We start from the raw sequence: 21,760 nt of genomic DNA on the forward strand, positions 1-21,760 counted from the left end.
GTTTGTATCTTGCGACACGACAAATACCTTGACCCGACACGAACCCAACCCGACACGACCCATTGACAGCCCTACATGGCCTGATCTCAAGTTGGGTACTTGGGTTTTTTGGAGTTCATATAATTAAGGGGCCGTGACCACTTACCTAATTTTTGGCCAAAAATTGTCCACTTACTCCACCAAGAGTTTTTTAACCCCATTTACCCAATCTAACAGTATTTGACAGTATTGCCCTCATTTTAATTAACAAATTACACTCATATCTCTCTCCCCCCCCTCATCGATTTCTCTCTCTCTCTCTTTCTCTAACCTCGTCTCAGGCTCTCTTTCTCTCTCTCTCTTTCTCTAACCTCGTCTCAGGATCTCTTTCTCTCTCTCTCTCTCCAAGCCACCACGCCCACCACTCCACCGTCGATGTCGGCCTCCACCGTCCAACTCCACGATCCCAACCCTTCTGGGCTTCGCCGGTTTTGTTCGTCAGATGTCCGGGAAGCTCTCCACGCCGGAATCGAGTCTGGGCTCCGAAGCTCATCTCCTTGCAGGTCTTGGACGACGTCAAAACTGTGGTCTATCGGGGGGCAACAGACAGATTATTGCCCCCCAATAATTTCTTAACTGTGGTTAATTAATCACTGAAATTAGAGTTTTGATAAGTCTTATGTTGTTTTGAGTTTATTAAAGTACAATAATCTGTCAATGATAGAAACTGGTGATTTTTGGGGTGGTCTATTGGGAGGCAATAGACAGATTATTGCCCCGCAATAATGTCTTTACTGTGGTTCATTTATTACAGGTCATTTCAACAAAATGCTGCTAGATTCATTAACCATAATAATTAGGTTTATTGGGGGGGGTCATAAAAAGTTTATTGCCCCCCAATAATATATCAGAAATATCAAAACACATTAGAAACAGTCTTTAAACACAAAGGAAAATATCACTGAACACAATTATAGAGACTTTACAACAATTAAGACACATTATTGCCCCCCAATAGGAAGATTATTGCGGAGGAAGGATCGGGAAGCGGAGGCCTGGATGAAGGACCAGCGGCGGAGGATGCGACTGGGTTCGCTGAGTCGTGATCGGTGACGGAAGATGCGGCCGGGTTCGGTGGGACTGGAACGGACTGAATCAGACGGCGACGAGTGTACTGAACGACTGGACCAGCAGGGGAAGATTGGGGGAGCACGGGCTCAGAAGGAGGGGCGTGGGTCGGAAGTCGCGGAGCTGGTGAAATTGGTTGTGACGCAGGTGACGTTGGTACCGTTGAGAAGTCAACACCTTCAGAAGGAGAAGGAGAGAAACTGAGAGGAGAGAGATTGAAGGAGAGGGCAAAAAAGTCCTAAAAATTAATAAAAAAGAATTAATTGGGTATTAGGGAAATAATCCCTTAGAGTGTTTTGGGTAAACGGGGTTAAAAAACAGTTAGTGGAGCAAGTGGACAAATTTTAAGCTAAAATTGGGTAAATGAGCATTTCCCCTATAATTAACAATACTTTTTTTGGGGAGTGAAATAGGCTTGGCAACCCCAACATAGTTGTGATAAAAAAAATCATATGTATTGTGATGTTAATGACTTTGAGTTAAGGCCCCTAATTATTTTCTTGGTTTATTGGATGTAGTTGGTACCAAATTTCTTAAGCTTAATTTTTTTTTTTTTGGAGAATACTTGAGCTTTTAAATTAAAACCCAATGGAAACAAATTCTCACTCATTGTTGATTGATTTCATATCTAGCTAGAAAAAAGTCGAAACAATACCCAGTTTGGTATTTGATTCTAAGTAGGAATACAAAACCTGCATCTAACAAAATCGAATTCTGTTAGAAAAGAGGAATATTTCTCTTTAAACAACACTACTACAAAAATCGAAACACACAACACTTATCACACAACGGAACTAAAATATGCTGTTGTGTGTTAACACAAACTCTATCAGACAACGGTACAAATATGTTTCTGTTGTGTGAATGTAAGCAAATTGAAATTTTTTTTTTAGGAAGACATTGCACAACTGAACTAAGAAGTTTCCGTTGTGTAAATGTGAGGCCTAAATGGAGGGAAATGAGCACATAATTTCCTCCGAGAAGGAGCTCAATTTGAATTATTCACACAACAGTTTTTTTGATGTCCGTTGTGTAATGAAATGTTGCATGAACTTTGAGAAATTCTCTAGGTACACCTAGTGGAAGTTGCACAAATTTGTACAACAGATTGTCATAGTTACGTTGTCTGAGCTCGGAAACAAATTGCACAGCACGGCAAAGTTTCACTGAAATGAAACTTGTAGTCACAGGCGGCAAATTTTCCCTCTCAACTTGCTTTGTAATCATATACTCATACAACGGTTCGTTAATTTTCAGTTGTCGGATAAACTTGAAGTCTCCCACTAAACAACTTGAGTCTTTATTGAAATCAATAGACTCGATGAGGGTTTACTCCACATTTCTTCTGCCATCTTTCTTCTACTACCGTTCTTCCGTTCCCAATATTCCCCCGGTCTCTCTTCTCTCTCTCCAAATCTGCCCCAAATTTTTTTTATCTTTGGCCCTAAAGCTTCGACCTGTCTTGAATCAACCATGGATCTGGCCCTGGAAGAACTTCAGTTTCTCTAAATCCCAGACATTCTTCGAGAATCGACCTCTCCCCTCAAACAGTCCCCCAAGACCTTCTACCCTAATTTTCCCTCTCTCTTTCGCAATCTTAGCCCACTGCCTCTGAAGGTAGTGTTCAGTTGGAGGGTTTTTCCATGGAGGTTTAGCAATGGCGTATTCGATATCATCAATATGCAATCTAGGGAAACCTCACTCCCAACCTCAGCGAAACCTCACTCCCAACCTCTGCACCGCCACTGAAACCCTCCTCAACGACGCCGGAGACCTCTCGGTGGGCCCGCAACTCATATATATATATATATATATATCTCTCGTGAGAGCTTTCTCTCAGTCTTCCATCTGGTTCACTCCAATTTCTTCCCCGATATACTGACCCAAATCCCCACATCTCCTCCACCTGGGTTCACTCATGTTTTACTTTGCCAATGGATTCTGATTCTCCGACCACCACATCGCTCTTGCCAATAGGGAATGAATCCCTTTTTTTTTTTTTTTCCTTTCTATTGAAGCTGATTGGATTCCAGGTATGGATTGGCAATGGCGGTGAAGCGAGGGCTCTACCGGAACCGAGCCGCCGGATCTCATTCCCTATTATTTGGTTGATTTTCTTCGTCGGCCGTGGCCTCTACAGCTCCGGTTGGTCCTTGATTTTCTTATTATGTTCTTGCTTTACTATTTGGTGTTTCCCACCAACTGGTAGATCTAGGGTTTCTGGAATCGTGAAATGGCTGCTGCATTGGCTTTGAATTGTTATATGTTTTGGTTTTGTTTTGTTTGCAGTTGAGCTGGTGCATTGCGTATAAATTACTCAAATTTTTGAGACATTGATGACAATGAGGTATGAATTCAATGCTTAATTTGGCGCATTGCTCCGGAAGTTTTGACATATATAATTTAAATGTTATTGTGGTTTGTCGAAATGCTAGATCGATATAAAGGTTTTTGGAGGGGGAATAGAGCTAGAGGAAGAGTTTGGGAAAATGGGAGAGAGCCAAAAGAAGTCTCAGATGGGAACCATTGGGGCTTTGAGTTTGTAGATGGAGTCGTCTGTGTCGATTGTCATTTGCAACAAGGCACTTATTAGCACACTTGGTTTTACTTTTGATGAGTGTAGGGGATATAATTATCAATATGAACTGTGTTGGTTTTGTAGTCTTTTGCTTGTTGTAGTACAAAGTGGTGCTCAGTTTTGTTCACAAAAGTTGGAACTCTTCCCCTGCATATTTGCTTGCTCTTAGTAACAAATGTAGATGGCACTGTGAGGTTGGTCTACCAAATAGAATTATCACAGGTTCACGCCTGAGGTATCGTCATTTCTTATCTCAATTCTCTCTATTATCTTACATGGTTTTTTTTCTTTAGCTATCCAATTGTCTCATCTATGCTATATTATTTTGCTGGGGTTTATTTTCAGGGTATCTCAGAGGTGAAACCTAGAAAGATATCACTTTTAGTCATGCAGTTCTCTGAGAGGGATGGATGCAGTTTGGATGCTACCTCCCTTGATAAATCTAACCCATTTCTTGCTCGTGCATTTCTTGAAGCTTGGAAAAGTCAGCTTCTGCAGTGAGGGTTAGCTAAACATTGGCTTTCTGTTCACTTCATAAAGTAATAAAGTAATACCAATTTGTTTCCACTATTTTGCTTAAATATGATTGGTTGCCTTTGGTTAGATTGATGGTGTGGTTTTATCGCAGTAGTTTCTAAATGCCCCACTCTACCTTAATAGATGATTCTCTGCAAGAGTTTCATGGTTAATTAGCTCTAGCTGCAGTTACAATCTAATTTCTCTACATACATACTAATCATTTTATTTTTGGTTCTGTTAATTTAAAGTAAAGTATTACTGCTTCTCAATCTAAACAAAAGAGATACTAATTGTGTGAATCTTCTGTATATAAGATTGGCCTTGAAGTGATGGAGTGATGGGCAGTCGCTGATTTGCTGGTAATCTGGTAAAGTATTTTGTTTCTGATTTTGTTTTGGGTTTTGGGTGAATCAGAATAATTGACGAGAGCACCAAAGGATCTTGTTCTCATTATTTTAATGGTAGATTCTGATATTGCCATTACTTCCTGGAACTATGCATCTACTTAATTCATTAGCTGAGGCTTGAAATTGTTTTGTATTTAATTTAGAGATGATCTCTATTAGAACTTTGTCAAGAAATGAGGACCCACAATTGGAAGAAGATAAACTACTTGGCACAGGTATACCAGAAGGTCTAAATGTGGAATCTCCTCCTCAGTACAGAAATGCATATCAACCTATCCCAAGGCTTGGTTCGCTTTATCTTCGGTGAGTCTGGGAAGTTGGGATTGGAATTGTTTGAATGATGATGCTTTTTAGGAAATGTATTTGTTTTATATATCATGCTTAATTTGGATGAATGTGATTGGTGTGTTTAATTTTCATATACTTCATTTGTGCTTAACCTTTGTTTTGATATTGGTGTTGGTGCATTGGATTTGGGAACTTGCCTCTGGGTGTGTTTGGGGTTCGATAACTCTGGGTTTTGCTTTAGTTTTATATTGTTTTAGGTTGATCTTGGACTTTAGCATTTGAATGGAGAAAACTGTTGGCTTCTTTTTGTTCTGCTGTGCTGTGGAGTTGAGCTTCTTATGTCTCTGTTGCATCATGCTTTGTATTTCTAGAATGTTGATCTTTTGAATGCTTGTTTTGCAATGTAGAGCTTGTTATTTAATTGTTGCCTTTTCAGTTTCAAGTCTGATAATTTCAAAGGTTATTCCTTGATGGATTCAAGACCAGTAACATTCATGGGTAATTTGTTTGTAAAGTTTTTAGCTTTGTTGTCCTTCCATTTGCTTCCGGGAATCGTATAAATTTTCTCCGGTTTATGTGTGTCTTTCCATTCTCTGCTTTGAATCATACTCTCAGTTGATCAAATTCAGAGTCATCTCAGTCAATCTCTAACTTGGACATTTTACAGTTTTGGGCTAGCTGAAAATGCCTCCCACCACCTCTCATTTCCTGGACAAAGGCCAGAACAGTCTGAGTTGCAGAAGTTGAAGTCACTGGAGAAGCATCTGAAACAATGTTCAGATGCCCGTAAGCTTGGTGATTGGAAGAATGTGCTAAGGGAATCGGATGCAGCCATAGAAATGGGAGTGGAATCCTCCCCTCAGGTAGAACCTCGTCTGAAGTCACTCAGTCTTCCAAATTGCTGTAGACAAATACCTTGGGATAGGTTGATATGCATATCCTCCTCAGTACAGAAATGCATATCAACCTATCCCAGGAAGTTGCTTTTATCATACTTGTTTAATTTTTGATGCTTAACTTGTGCATTTTTCTGGATATTAGGAGCAAACCTTTGCAGATATGGGATAAAGAAAGTGAGTCCGGACAACCTAGTAATAAACTTCTGACATGCTTTTTAAATTTCAAGTACTTTTATTTGTTCTTGTCTCTTGAAAATGGTCTGGACTGAAGAAGCAGCTCCTTAGTTTCTTTTTTTGCTCGGTCTGAGTTTCTTTGAATCTGAAATAAATCTTAAGGCCTTGTGCTGCAATTTAAAACTTATATAGGCTTCTATAGGCTTATTTGGATCTTAAATAAGTTTGAACCGGTAGCTCAAGGATTAAAGTGGTATGCTTTTTCTTAAAGTTAATATCAGGGGGGTGCATAATCACACAAGTCTTGTTTTAATCCCTTATCTGCTAGGTTAGACACTAGGATTGCGACTCTTCTTAATATGTTTTAATCTGCTGATAGGTAGCAATGCAGTAATGAGATGCACAATTTGGATAGTTTGTCGACACAGTACATTACTTCTATAAACTACAACAAAATTTGGTGCAAATCTGAAAACAAATAATTTTCTACTTCATATCTTTGTCTTATACGCTGATGCTTTTAAGATGTTTCTGCCTTGTTGAAATTTCTTTAAGCACCAGTAGTTAGAAACTGGGCCTAACTCTCTTTGTTTGTGCTTCTGCCATGTTACTTTTTTTTTATGCAGAAATATGATGCTGACCCAGTGGCAAAGGCAGCTGCTGCAACTGTCCTGGGCATCCAAGTTGGGTGTGGATTGCATTTAGGAGATGAATCTAGAGCTAATGTTGCACAAGATAATGAACCTGTCCATCAGACTCCTCAAGCGTATGCTGCACAAGATGGAAATTGGATTGCTCGTATTGCAGCATCACTTGTGGGTGAGGATTGAACACAATCTTGTATAGCTTATGAAATTGGAAGGCTTAGTTCAATGAAATGTTTAAATGCTTGTAATGTTATAAATGGTGAATCGATTGGAGTTTGTTTGATGTATCAAAGTTACTTTTAACATTAATATAAAATGATTGTTTATTGGTAATAATATCTAGCATTGATTTTGTACAATTTCACCTAGCATTGATCTCATACAACACAAGACAAAACCATGTGTTGTATGATGATAAAAGAGTTCAAAATTGAGGCTTCTCCTACAACAGTCACTGGTTGGTACCCAATTTGATTACAATATTCACACAACGGATAACCAAATATAGTTGTTGTGTGAACTAACAACCAACAACAAAAGAAAACAAAATTCTGTTGTGTGAGATTCATAACACACAATAGAAATAAAATGATCACTGTTGTCTGAGTAATCAACAGACAAGGGAGATAATTTTACTTCAGTTGTGTGTTACTTACCTCAGACAACAAATAATGAGTTATATCCGTTGTGTGTTATGAATCTCAGACAACAAAGAATGAGTTATATCCGTTGTGTGTTATGAATCTCAGACAACAAATAATAAGTCATACCTGTTGTGTGTTATGAATCTCAGACAACGGCAAAATTTCATCTTCTGTTGTCTGAATGTGCCGAGGCATCGCCGCGCATGCCATGCCAGGCACATGCTGCGCAGAACTCACACAACGGAAATAAGTATTTCTGTTGAGCAAACTATTATCACACAACGGTGATTAAATCACCGTTGTCTGATTTTTCAATCACACAACACTCACTTAGACCACGGTGAGCTTGGTCATCACACAACACAAATCCACCGTCGTCTGATGACCTTTTTGTAGTAGTGCAATCAAGTATAAGCAAGCACCAACCAAGGGTGTTAGAGCATTTGGCGACTGTGGTCCGGATAGTTTCTTGGAACTTGGGATTGGTCTTTGAGGGGAAGGCAATTCTGCTTATTTTGATCTGAACATGTCGAGTAAGAAAGAAGAGAAGGCTCAGGCCTTGAGTGCTGCAAAAGGTCTTAGTCGAGCTCAGGCTGAAAGGGCTGCTGCAGTGCTGCTGCTGCCCGAAATGTTAATGCTTGTGGGAAGAAGGAAGAAGGACTGTTGGTGTCGAAAAATTCCGTTGAGGAGTTTGACTAACCAATTAATGCGGACTGGAGCGAGAGCTGACCGGGAACAATCGAGAAGCTTCCTTGGAGCGTTGACCTGGAGTTTGGCCGTCGGCTCGAGGAGAAGGGGGGTACCTGCAGAAAACTAGGGATGGCAAAAATCCCCAGCGGGGCGGAGCTTCATTGGATACCCGCCCCTAATGGGGGGAGAATTCAGGGACAAATGGGGAATGGGGATGGGGATCCCCAATCCCTACTATCTAAGATTGGGGATGGGGCGGGGATGGTATTGTGATCTCCATCCCCAAACCCGCCCCAATAATATATACATATATTTAACTTATATATATTTTAATTTATTGTTTATAATATAAATCGCAAATATATACATTTATTACTTTACTTTAATATCTACACTTTTATTTTAATGATATTTTGACTTTTGCACTCATTGAATTATGATTTATGAATTTAATTATATTTTAAATTTATTTGTTGTAAATTTTGATTTTAAAAAAGGCAATATGAGAAAAAATTATTTTATTTATTAAATTCTTATTGGGGATTTGGGGCGGGTTTGGAGACTTAGTCCCCAATGGGGATGGGGACGGGGAATCCCCAATATATTTTTATTTGGGATTGGGGCGGGGATGGGGGTAGAGAATGACCTTGGGGATGGGGATGGTATTGTGATCCCCATCCCCAACCCGCCCCATTGCCATCCCTACAGAAAACCCTCCGATGCCTAAGTCAGTACGTTTCTCAATAGTGGAGTCAAACATGTTGGAATTTGATCCTTTACCTGGTCAGTATGCCCCCTATTTATAGATGAGGGAGAGCTTGTACCACAAGTCGCGTTTAATATCGTCATTACTCCGCGTTATTGAATAACACCATTATTCCGCGTTATGGCGTTATTGAATAACGCCGTTACTCCGCGTTATGGCGTTATTCAATAATGGCAATAACGCCATTACTCCGCGTTATTGAATAACGCCGTTACTCCGCGCAATGACGTTATTGAATAACGCCGTTACTCCGCGTTATGGCGTTATTCAATGACGCAATTACTCCGCGTTATTGAATAACGCCATTATTCCGCGTTATTGAATAACGCCATCATGCCACGTTATCAAGTCCGCGCCGCCTTCTTCATTGTGGCACTAATAACGGTAATTTCCACCGCATTCATGACCGCCATTGTTCGCGTACTTATGGCAAAGTTTCACCGTCAAGATGGTGGGTCAAAATTGTTGACTACCCCCACAAGGACCCAGCAGATGGCAGGAGAAAAGGGAAGCCAAGAGACAGATGTATTTGATGAGTACTGAAAAGGCAGTGAGACTGGGCGAAAGGAAAGATCTGAAGGCTAATGTATCTATTGTTGGTAGTGCAGCTTCACAATGCCAGAAGTGTTTCCAACCTGGGCATTGGACATACGAATGTAAGAATGAACGTGTTTACATCTCAAGGCCCTCTAGGACTCAGCAACTCAAAAATCCTAAACTGAAGATGAAGGTGTCACTATTCGTAGGTCTGGATACTCCAGATCCAGATACTAAATACGAAGAGAATAGTGAAAAGCAGTCGAAGAAAAGCAAGAGGAAACATAGGCAAGGTTCTGATTCTGGCAGTGATAGTGAAGCTTCAGTTTTTGAGACTAATAGTGGGAAATCATCAGTTACAGGTTCTGATTATTCTTCTGAAGGGAGTAGTCCAGATTACAGTTCATCATCTGATCCTGTGGAGGAGAGAAGGCCCCGGAGGAAGAATTAAGAAGAAGCAAAAGAAAAGGCGTAAAAGATACACCTCATCATTTGAATCTTCTGATTCGGAGTCAGCTTCTGAATCTGATTCCGATTATAGGAGAAGCTGGAAGAAGAGCAAGAGGCACAGAAGAAAGCGTTAAACTAAGGTAGTTGAGCAAAAGCAGAATTTTGGTGGATGGGTTCAAGTCGTGTATTACCAATCGATGGATAAATGTTAACAAGCTATTCCATGAAATTAGTTCAGTTAGGGTGGTTTCCGAGATAAATGATAAGATTTGTTATCAATTCGGAGCTAATACATTTTTGTAGATGTTTTCTTGCTATTTATTTTTGGGGAAATTATTAAGTGATCCCGGACCATAGTACACGTGGTGGTCCAGATTGATGTTATTGGCCAATATGATTTGTGTTTGTTTCTTATTGATCTTTTAATTTAATTTTTCTTTTATTTTTTCAATCCCTCTGCATGGTGCTCACAAAATTCAAGTGATATTATTGGCTTGAACCACCACATAGCAGTGCCACGTGATATTATTGGCTTGAACCACCACATGGCAGTACCGTAATTACATTTACTCCTAATGGAATGGTTTATGCAACTCACTAGTTAAAACAGAAAGTATAGTGAGTTTAAACGGTTGCCAAGTGTTGAAAATTAAAAATAGATTTAGGGTTTATGGAGACAATAACTACTAACTTTTTTTTTTTTTTTGAATGAATAACTACTAACTTACTTTTGTGGCACTCCAAACATGAACTTTAATTTAGGGGATATATTTTTCATATCCAAATTCTGATGGCTTCAGGAATGAATCCTCAGCACACCATTTGTATCAATCTAAAGAAATACGTGGCCAACATCGTTGATCTTTTAATCTCCTCCAACATCTTAAATGAGTTTATTAAACATATTATGTGTAAAAATATTGTACATATAAACTTCTAATCTCCTCCAACATCTTAAATGAGTTGATTAAACATATTATGTGTAAAAATATTGTACATATAAACTTCTAAACGCAACAATTCACTTAGTGCATGCATTTATAGTTTGTTGTCATGTGAGAGTTGACACATCTGCTTTCACACAAAATTCAAGCTAGAAAGGAAAACACAATCTGCGCACCTATTAAGAACTAATGCATTTTCATGAAATGGTAGAGGCTTATATATAGTGTGACTACACTAGTACGTATCACCAACTTATATACAGTGCTTAATTATCAGAGGATTCTCAGCTATCCTAGCCTGTTGGGGTTGGAGATAAAGAAGTTTTGAATCGAATTATCGAAGTAGACATGTGTGTCCCTCAAACAATGTGTAAAATTTTGTTCATGGAAAACTGTGGAACGCAAACAATAATGCCAACTATACTCAGCTTTCCTTTTACTCTAATTAAGTTTTCTTATTTCCATCCAACCTTGCAAGTGTTTCCTTTATCATGTTTGTACTAGAAAGAAGCCTATGAACTGTTTGGTTTAAAGACTATGATAAAGGAAATATGATAAAGCCTATTTAAAGACTATAAAGCCTATTTAATTATTCAATATATAGTACAAATATGATAAAGAAAACACTTGCAGGGTTGGATGGAATTAATCGTGAAGACATAGAAAGTTGGGAAATCTTTGCATTTCCATCTGCACTAGGCGGTACCGAGTGTAGCAACTACAATGATCCCCTGGTGGAGTAACGAGGTTGGTTCACGATGATCTGCAAAAGAATCAATGTTTTAAAAGGCTGAGGCGTAGCCGGGAGAGCCTCAGCAAAGCGTTCGCCTGAGGCGTAAGGCATAAGCCTTACGTATAAATTAGCCATATTTATGTATAGAACTAGTTCTATATAGAAAACATGTATATTGCAGGGTAGTGAATTAAACATTGCATTACAAATCCAAATTCCAATTCCAATTGCACATAACATCCTATCAATTACACTCATATACATGATGATATCCCAGATTATTAATCACTTAATCAGTAACATGACCAAACAACATGATAATCCCAGATTGCTATTATATATGAGTAAAATGACCAAAGCACATGATAATCCCCAACGCTATGGTCTGCCTATTCTGCAAACGTTGCCAATACCCACGTTCTTTCCCTCATTTAGAATCAATTGCTAGCACAGCACCGATTGCTATCATACATGATTTTCATTCATTTATGCTATTATCATAATCCCACATTCCCAGTTGCACCAAAGTGATTAATTGAACAAGCAAAATAGAACAAGTGAAACAGAACAAGTGATTAATTCGAAACAGAACTAGTCAATATAGTTATTATTTCAAAACTACTTCAAAGACTCAGACCATACAAAGCATCGAATTCAAGATATTCATCATTCAAAGCATCAGATTCATCAGCAAGATCGAGGAAATCAAATTCATACCTTAAATCCTTTGCTGCAAATCCAATTCCAACTCTCCAAGTGAGAAAATCTCTTGCTCCAAGTGCGAAAAGAGCCTCCTTTAGAGCCAAATCCTTGAGAAAACTCATGGGCTCTTGATGATTTTATCAAATTTGCTGGTTGGGATTTCGGATTTGGAAGTGAAAGAGTCGGAGTTTTGATGGAGAAGGCTGAAGGAAGTCGAAAATGACTTCAGCTTGAGACCTGAATGAGTTATAATTCTCAAACAACAAAACGACGTCGTTTTGGTGTTTTAAAAAAAAAAAAAAAAAAAAATTCCCAGGCGTACGCTCAGCACGCCTTAAGGCGCGCTTTCACTGCCTTCAACGCCTCCATCTCCGCCTTTGCCGCCTCTGCGCCTCATCTGGAAAACAGAGGCAATTTCCTTCACGCCTCACGCCTTTCACGCACTAAGGCGCGCCTGACGCGCGCTTTTTAAAACATTGAAAAGAATAGTACATAATTAAAGCTAGGTGTGGCTCATTGATAAAAATGAGAAATGAAGAGATATGCAACAATAATTGGAGACTACATATTGAATCACTTGATGAAGTGGATTGTCTAGCTAGCTAGTACTCTTGGAGATGTTTGCATCCAAGGCCGGACTTGAACCCATGGCCCCAAAATTGTATATGTTTTCAAAAAAAATCAAAGAGATACAAATTTTCTGCTGCAATGCGCGTTGTTAAAAGTCCCATAAAAATAAAAATAAAAACGGACACGGATATGTTGGCAAATCTTTTGTCGGCAACAAAATCCCATAAAAAATAATTATAAACGGACACACATTTGGCGACGAAAAGTGTGTCGCTAAAAACTTCTCATAGTTGGTGCGAATAGGTTTTTTTAAGTTTCCTATTGAAGTAAGGAATACTAGCAGAAGAATAGAAACTAGCAAACCATATCCTTTTATGAAAAGAAAATCATTAATTATACGAGACTGCTCTATTAAGCAAACTTGATGGACGCTCTATATATACATCAACTCCTTCAAGCACCCATCTATGCATTTGTTCTGTTTCTAATTTTTCTTTGGTTTAAAATATGGAAAGTTGGAGAAGACAATAAAATCAAGGTGATGAAGCCACTTACGAATCACAGAAGAACAGAAAGCCATTGAGTGTGCCTTTCTGGGAACAGAAATTCTGTTGGACGGTTGGCAATGTTCCGTGGGAATATTTCTTAGAGACGAAGAAGAATATGCATCGTTACAAAGACGTTATGCAATGGAACGACTCTGCAGCTGAAGAGGCATTCAATTGTGCAGAGAAGCGGTTTCTGGATAAGATTGACGGCCTTCCCTGCAACATACCACTGCCTGATCCTGATGCTTACATTCATAAAATAGATTGGAGCAGCTCCAGAACTAGTACTGGTCCGGAACTGGTTACGGATAACCAAGAAACTCGAGGCAAAGATGAAGGAGAGGTTGTTATTGATGATGTTGAGTCCCTTTCGGATCAGTCATCTTGGGGCCCTGGATGGTTGCCGGGGGCATGGGACGAGTCGGAGGAGGAATCCGAAGAGGATGCTAACAGCAGCGTAGATAATGAAGAGAATCTTGATCACAAGGAAGCAGCAGATGTAGTAGGATTTGACAACAGTATTGGGAATAACCGGGATAAAAACAAAATGGTACAAGAATTGATGATGGGGTTAATTTTGGAGAGTCCATTGTAGTGATGGAAGAATGGGTCAATGATCTATTAAATTTGTATTTTTGAGTTTTAGCATTTTTATATACTTTTAGTTATGGTTTTAGGAATTGAATATAAAGAACTTCTTAGTCTGCTAGCTTTATCTGTCTCTTCTCATAAAATGAAACTACAGCATCGATCTGTATCCATAATTTGTTATGGTTTTTTTTTTTTTTGATCAAGTAGAAACTTCATTAATAATGAACTGGTTACAATGATTTTGGGCAACATCTCTTACATAGAGATGACCACTAGACTTCACACTGGAACTCTATAAAGACTGACTGAATGAGCCAAAGAGGCTCCGACCAAAAGAAAACTTGCACAACAACTAAATGACAAGGACAATAAGCGCATAATTTGTTATGGTTATGATATTTATTCTTCTTCTTTTTTTGAAAAAGAATTTATTGAAACTTTTAACGATTAAGTACGTTGAAGCATATACTTCATAGCGGACGGCCATAAGTAAGTGCATATTCGATAATTTCTATTTTTTTTTCAAGTCATTTTCTATTTGTTTGTTCAACTTTTGAATGTGGTTTTTCTTTTTTCATTCAGGAATTCTTCGTAAGTTTTACCAAGACACACGTTACCATGTCTCTTATTTGTGTGATTGTGTTGAAGTGCTACATTATGTGTGATCTTTTGGATTAGCTAGGAGTTTTCTGTGGCAAGAAAAAATTTGTATTCTTTTTTATACGGGGTTTTGGTTTTATGTCCATTGTATAATATTTCTTTATGTAATAAAATCGGCGTGGGGATGAGTCGCCTAACTTGACTGGGTTTTGAGGGGAATGGATATATATATACTAGCAAGGCTCACCCACTATGTGTGTGGATATAAGTTAAAGGGAGTGGAAAAACTTCCCATACAACTACTACATTTTCTGCTCTTTAATTTTTTTTTTCTATTTTATAATTTACCATATTATCCTTATTGATTAATTATATTTCATAGTTTTTTAATATATAAAGGTTAAATTGATAAAAAAATTCTGTTTTGGAGAGCAAGCTCTCTTCTCTTATTAATAGTATATATATATATATATATATATATATATATATATATATATATATATATATTAATGGAGAGGTTATGATTAGTTTCCCCGAACACAAGCTTTATTGCTTTAAGTTTCTCACAAGTTTCCTTTCAAAGAGTGGAGAGAAATTATTAAGAAGAAGAAAATAGAAACTAAATTACCAAACGTCGTATCCGGTATCCCTGTAGGAAAAGGAAATCCAAATAGCAAAGGGATTAATAGAAACCGACCAGACCAGTTATAAATAGGGAAGAGGATTCTATGCACCGTCAGTACACTTGCACTGACGAATATTTTAATATTAAAAGATAATCTCAGTCATTTATTTGTAGGCTCGGTTATTTATGTAATCTGAGTCATCCATACATATAAACTTTTTGTTAACAGATGTTTTTTTTTTTTTGAAAGGGTTAACAGATGTTAACTTTGCTGAGATTGAATCAAAAAAAAAAAAAAAAGGTGAAGAAGGTAAAATTTATCATAAGGGTAAAAACTATGGTAAGTTTGAAGCCAAAACCAACAGAGAGGACAGAGAGAGGGAGTAGAACAGTCGACCGGCGATCTCAAATATGTTTAGGGAATGGACGAATTGCTCTGTTTCTGGTTTCAATTTCAAAACCCCAACACTGCAAATTCACAGAGAGAGTGAATGATGGCAGGATTGGTATCATGGGCCGCAGACTTAGTCGGAGCCGGCGGCGGTCAAGGCGACGGTGACAAGAATCCCAATCCAATCCCACTGAAATTCAGATCGGAGCAGCGTTTAAATTGTCCCATGGACCTTCAAGTTGAAGGAAGACGTCGAAGAAGAGAGGAACAATAACCAAACATGAATTCTGGGTTTTCTGGGTATTTCTGGGCATGGTGGAATCTGATAATCAGAGAGCTGACAGTTATATATAGAAAGGAAGCAACATTTCTCGCAAACTGCAATTGGTGCAGCGGTACATGCCAATAATTATGCACTCTCTGATGCGGGTTCGAACCACCACAACGTCAGAGTCTTTGTTTTCTGTTTTCTGTTTTCATTTTATTCTATATTTCTCGCTTTTTCACCTTCTTCTTCTTCTTTTTTATTCTATATTTCTATATTTCTCGCTTTTTCATTTTATTTTAAAAAGACCATTGTAACGCCCCAAGCTGCACCTCACCAGCTTAAGCACGTCACAGTGCCGCGAGTCTCTAAAACATAAACCGAACGCTCGATTTACATCCTAGAGAACCGCTAGGCATTTTGCTTGAAAAACTTTTTGTACAAACACAGCGGAAGCTACAAATATTCTTGAGGTGAAGAACTTGAGTTGCTGAAATCTATTTCATTTGTCCAGAACTTGGATAAAGGCTCACACAAGGTTAAATTTCACTTGAAGAGAATCCAACTAAATGATGACACGAGACTAGATAACCACAAGTTCCAGAACACAAAGTTCGAGAAATAGAATTTAGAATAAGGTTCACACGGTAATTTACCGAACTTGTTCTGCACACCCAACTCCATCCGCTATTGTCCCGTCACCAGTGCACAGTACCTGCATTCATACTGTTGTAGGGGTGAGCTTTCGTCCTCGCTGCTCAACAGGAACTCTAACTCGACTAGGTTTGAAAATCAACAGATAAATGTTTGGAGCTCCAGTATGAACACATGCTTAAACCAAATATTTAAAGGAACGACAAACTTTAATGTTTTTCAACTTGAAAACCGATGCATGATGTTTAAATAAATACGGCGCCAAATCCAAGCATTACCTGATGGCCGGTCCCATAGACCCACTACACGACCTTACCTCAAATTAATTTATCACCAGGTAAGCGTAGCGAGAGCGTCCGCTACCTAGCTACGCACACGTACCGGGCCCGTCATTACAATCGGAATATCCGGACGACCGGCGTAACTAACCCTCCGGAGGTTAAGGGGATCGAACCCAAGGAAGTCAGAGCCACCCTTCGCTCTCAAGCCATCACACATTTTCTCACGGATTGATTAGTATGCATTGCATTTTACATAACCAACCCATACCACTTATCATGCATCACATTAATAAAATATATAAGAAAATCACCAACCGAGGAGAGTCCTGAATCCCTACCTGGATTCCGATGCTTTCTCTCACGTACTCCGAGAGTCGCGAACCTTCTGTTCTTCGGGTAACTGGAGTCCTAGATTCCGACATTTCGACCGTTAATAATCTATTGAACATATGAAATATCAACGATTAATAAATCGTCTAAACCAACTGTTCCTGGTTGGACCAGGAGTTGACCAAGGTTTGACCAACCTTTCCTGGTTTGACCAGGATTGACCGTTTTTACCATTGTTTGACCAACGTTTGACCAATTGTAATAGGTTCGATAATTAACCCAGATTACCGACCATTTAAATGGTAATGTCGACCAAATACACATGTTTATACATTGAGTGTACCCAAATTACTAAGGCCACCCAATATATTACTTTTCATCTCTGTACTTATTACCCTTTCCGATAATACTCAAGCAACCGAATGTTACATCAAATTCCCAACTTCATGAACAAATAAATTCGAGTATCCTCTAACAATTTCGTCACATAGTAATCGAAATTACTATGGACACCCAACCAATCTTATTCCAATTATTTCACCACCAATTCACAATTTCTTATCACAACAGCCACAATTCAAACATGCAACTAAATGAAATCTCAAAACCATACAAAGCCTTCAACATTTAATTAAGGTATCAACAATACTTTACTTCTACCATTATCCAAGTAAGGTCTAGCTCACCTGGATATCCAAGTAAGGTCTAGCTTACCCAGATATCCAAGTATACCTTCAGACAACGTTTCTGCAAGTTTATACCCATAATTGAACCAATCATCATAGCACCACAATTGTCAACAAGCAAACCCACTCATTATTCTTTAATTAACAGCAAGCAGTTAAACCAACTAAACTTGTTCCAAGATTCTCACAAAGACGTCACCACCTCAACATGCATGAACCATAAACCATGAATATGATTACATCTTGACAGCTTACCTCCTCGATCAAACTAGTGAGCGGGATCACTGCTGCCCAAAGCTCTTTTTAATTCCAATTCCGACTCCGAGCACTCGAAGCCACTTCCAAATCCTATTTCTTCTTCTGTCCAACCTTAACTATGAATCAAGACCCATAATCAACAAACTTATACAACCTAATTTCAAACTCTCCAAGAACGAGAATCTGGGTCATGGAAGCTTACCTGGGTTAATTCAACTCCAAAGTCTTAATCAACTAATCTCATATGCCAGATAACTCTTCCATGATCTCCCTTAAGGTTGTAGCCACGAGTATCATCTGTGGTGCTCAACGAGAAGTATCAAAGGAGAAGTTTGAGATTGATGGAGTTGGTTGATCAGGTGATAGTAGCTCTGGTCTGAATTGTGCTTTGTTGTTGGTGGATGTCTAGGTGTCGTTAAGAGAGTCTAAAGAGGGAAAGAAAAGGTCGGTCGACGTGTTGGTGTAAGATTTAGTCTCTAGGCACGTGGTTAAGTCTCAGACACACACCTCAAGCAGCTCATGCACTCTTAAGTGAGCTACTGCTCTAGCTAAACCCCTCACTAAGTTTAATAACGTGGGCTAACTCAAAACCTTGATAAACTCAACTTGTACCAGACCATACTAAAGCCCAACAAGAATCTTTAATTCCGAACTTAACCGAAAATTTTCACGAACTCGTCGTGCCGTACTTTACCATCCACCTTCTAAATTGAGGATTTCACTTTGTGTAAAATTCTGAAAATATTCTCGAGCACTTTGACGATTACCGAGATCGTAAATAAATAACTTGTCGAACGATCTCAATTTAAGCTTGATAAATTTTTCGGGGCTCACAGTTCCACCCCCCTTAAATAAATTTCGTCCTCGAAATTTCAGGATTGGTCAAACGGTCAACCATACTTCACTTTTCATGTCGGACTCCAGTACCCACAACAATTTCTCATTCCGAGTTCTTGTGGTACAACTGGATTATCACTAGTCATACATGTCAACACAGGAGCTAGCATTTCTCTTACCAAGTGTTCCTTATTTATCACCAACAGGATACACTTCGCTCCATTTCACTTTATTCTTCTGTACCCACAAGACTTTTCTTATAACAACCAGAATGAGCAATTAACCGTTCTATCACTCTCCTCATAACACTGCCATACTTGGCATTTCCACAGACAGTTCATGTCTGTACTAATTAAATCTGGGTAACTACCAACCCTGTCACCCTAACTCAATATTGCCACAGCTGGCAACTCGTAGACGATTTACGTCTCCATCCAATTCCCGCTTACTACAAGTACACCGTTAATCGGGAATTTGAACTTAACCATAGACCTACGCAACTACCCGTAGGTATAAATATGTTCCCCTCATGGAACTCCCATCAACTATGAACAACAAGTAGACGTCGTCGTCACTAACATGAAATTCGCAATTCACCGTGGAAGATGTCATTGTCCTCAGAAGGACAAATACACGCGAACTTGGCTGAGCATCCGTCCTTCTAATCAAGCTATACGAGAAAAGCACGACGGAACCTAACAGCCGATTTCTAAAAGGTATTCCACGAATTGCCATGTGACGACACTTGACGAATTTTCTCGTAGTGCACCCGAGTTCGTTACGTATTCGTTTATGACCGCCATCTCGGCTAACGCGTCCATTCCACGAGCTCAAAAGCGAAGCACTCCTTCCAACCACGCGGACGATATGCGTCGTGTTACCAACATCGAATCATGTTGCCCTACCTGCAACAGCCACGTGCCAACGGATCTTTGGACACTAGTTCGACGAACTGATGATCAGTCTTGAAAATGAGATTCAACAAGTACTTCCGTCACTATCTGACGAAATTCGAGGATCACCGTCAAAGGTTTATCTCTTGAAGACTGAAGGCTCACACGCTTCCACACATAGCACAACGTTGATTTCGAAAGCATCGCCAAAATTAGAGGAGCTGATGGTTAAACAACCATGAACAACACTCATAACGTACTTGACGTCAAAACACTTTTCCAGATCACCCGTCGTTCAGACCATGTCAAGCCATGTCGCTGAAGTCGCAAGTTGCGTTCCCGATGATGGTAATGTAGGCTTTCCGCCTTTCGTTCCTTGCACGTCTCTTTCTTGCCGTTCGGTTGCCAATCGTCTAATAGTGTAGAGAATATCCTCCCTTACTATAGTTTACGTTGAACTTGACCTATATGGATAAGCAACCGAAAACAATGCTCAAAACTTCGTTTTGCAAATTTCCTAAGAAAAGGAATTTGAGCTCTAGGAAATTCCAAATGATTTCCAATACCACAACTGTAAACTTCCAAGAAGGGAAGAGAAAGGAAGTGAAAATTTTTACCAAAACAACTTGCAGAAGAGTTTCCAAGTTTTCCTTTCTCGTAAAGCAGATTTGGAAAAATTGCCACGACTTCATGTCCAGTCGAAAAGAAGTGAAATCCTCCATATCATTGGCCAAGATGCTGAACATTGTGGTGTTAAAATTTCAAAATTTTCAGAGTTTTATAAGTCATTCCAAACTGATTCCAAAGTTGCTGCAACGGAAAATCAGCAGAACTCTGAGATTAGAATCTCAGCTTTGAAACTGAGTCGGAGGGTTAAAATTTCTCACCTTTGGGTGAAATTTGTTGGAATTGAAAACAATTTTTGAAAATAACTTTGAAATCACTTTACTCGAAATACTTTTGCAACCCGAAAAACCTTTTCAAAACACAAGAGTTTCTAAACCTTGGAAACAACTCAAATGGAGAGGTTTCAACGTTGAACTATCATGATTTCAACCAACCAGAACTTTAATGAGGTTGGAGAATCATAAAACAACATCAACCAAAACAAGGGAATACAAGTCAACGTAACTATTAGCAAGGAAGAAATACTCGCAGTCCTTCTAGGATTCTTACCAGTAATACGTATCGTTGTAGACGGCCAGAATCCTAGAGAGTCATCTGCCCTACCTTGAAAGACGTCTTACTTCATGACCTTCCACCTAGAGTCGAGCCGTTTGGTCCACGAAACAAAGTAGCCTTATTTCCTCGTACGTACGCGACTCTCGACGTCCACAAACTCGAGTCAACTATAGCTATAATTAACACGAAGTTTCTGCCGCACATACGAGTGAGTCGAAGAAACATAATTCAAGAAGTCACCATAGAGGTCGCTCAGTGGACACACACCTCTTTTCCTTCTTCCCTGATGATACGCTTCCGGCCCATGCTAAATACGCATTAACTTGCTAAAGCATTTCCGAGGAGGTCTACACACTACAAAGTTAACATAGGGTGACCTAAGTCAAACCTATAAATCTTCTAATCGCGTAGCTTCCTCGGCTACCCCAAAGCAACGCCTTATATGGTACCACTTGCCGAAACCATGCTTTCAGATTTTACAATCCTAAAATTTCACAAGCAACGTCAAACGGCGAGTACTATAGCACAATTAAATCCCTCTTACTTAATTTCGAAGTCGACATGTCCCAGCGAGGAATTTCATTCCGCTGTTCAGTAGATTAAGTAGCTGAAGATCCACTTTTCCTTGACTCATACCCCTGAGGCACGAGAAGCGTCAACGAGTTGCGCTCGACAAGATCTTCCCGGAATAATGAGTCAAATTCCTCTAGAGTTGTCAAATGACATTTCAAGTCTACCATGAGAGCACCAATCAACATCACTCAGACAACTAAAAGAAATTCACAAGACAGTTGTCCAAACACCCACTATGCTTATAGGGATCCAAAGTTTGTCGTTCACGTACCTTTTCCTTTTTACTTTTACCTCATACTGGGCCCACATAATCTTTGTTGCAGTCTGTGCACTGTGGAGGAGCTTTGGGTGGCAATACTTGTTCAAATTCAAAGAACAAATAGAAAGATGA

General features: G+C 39.2%; 1 protein-coding gene, 1 long non-coding RNA gene and 1 pseudogene across 2 annotated transcripts; 2 read left to right on the forward strand and 1 right to left on the reverse strand.

Moving 5' to 3' along the window:
- The first annotated feature begins 1,329 nt into the window (after nucleotides 1–1,329).
- LOC133713721 (uncharacterized) lies at nucleotides 1,330–10,678 on the forward strand (annotated as a pseudogene).
- A 141-nt stretch (nucleotides 10,679–10,819) lies between these two features.
- Nucleotides 10,820–12,499, reverse strand: LOC133713728 (uncharacterized). The gene is made up of 2 exons (XR_009848220.1): nucleotides 12,101–12,499; nucleotides 10,820–11,413 (listed from the first exon to the last, which is right to left on the reverse strand). It is a non-coding gene; the product is annotated as an uncharacterized LOC133713728 (long non-coding RNA).
- An 840-nt stretch (nucleotides 12,500–13,339) lies between these two features.
- Nucleotides 13,340–13,798, forward strand: LOC133734973 (uncharacterized). The gene has a single exon (XM_062162538.1). The coding sequence runs from the start codon at nucleotides 13,340–13,342 to the stop codon at nucleotides 13,796–13,798; it is 459 nt and encodes a 152-aa protein (XP_062018522.1).
- Nucleotides 13,799–21,760: the final 7,962 nt, after the last annotated feature.

This window comes from Rosa rugosa, chromosome 1 (assembly GCF_958449725.1).
Source record: "Rosa rugosa chromosome 1, drRosRugo1.1, whole genome shotgun sequence".
In the NCBI taxonomy this organism is placed as follows: domain Eukaryota; kingdom Viridiplantae; phylum Streptophyta; class Magnoliopsida; order Rosales; family Rosaceae; genus Rosa; species Rosa rugosa.

Excerpts from the sequence above, each read along its gene's own strand:
- LOC133734973 (XM_062162538.1), top strand. The coding sequence starts at position 13,340 with ATGCAATGGAACGACTCTGCAGCTGAAGAGGCATTCAATTGTGCAGAG.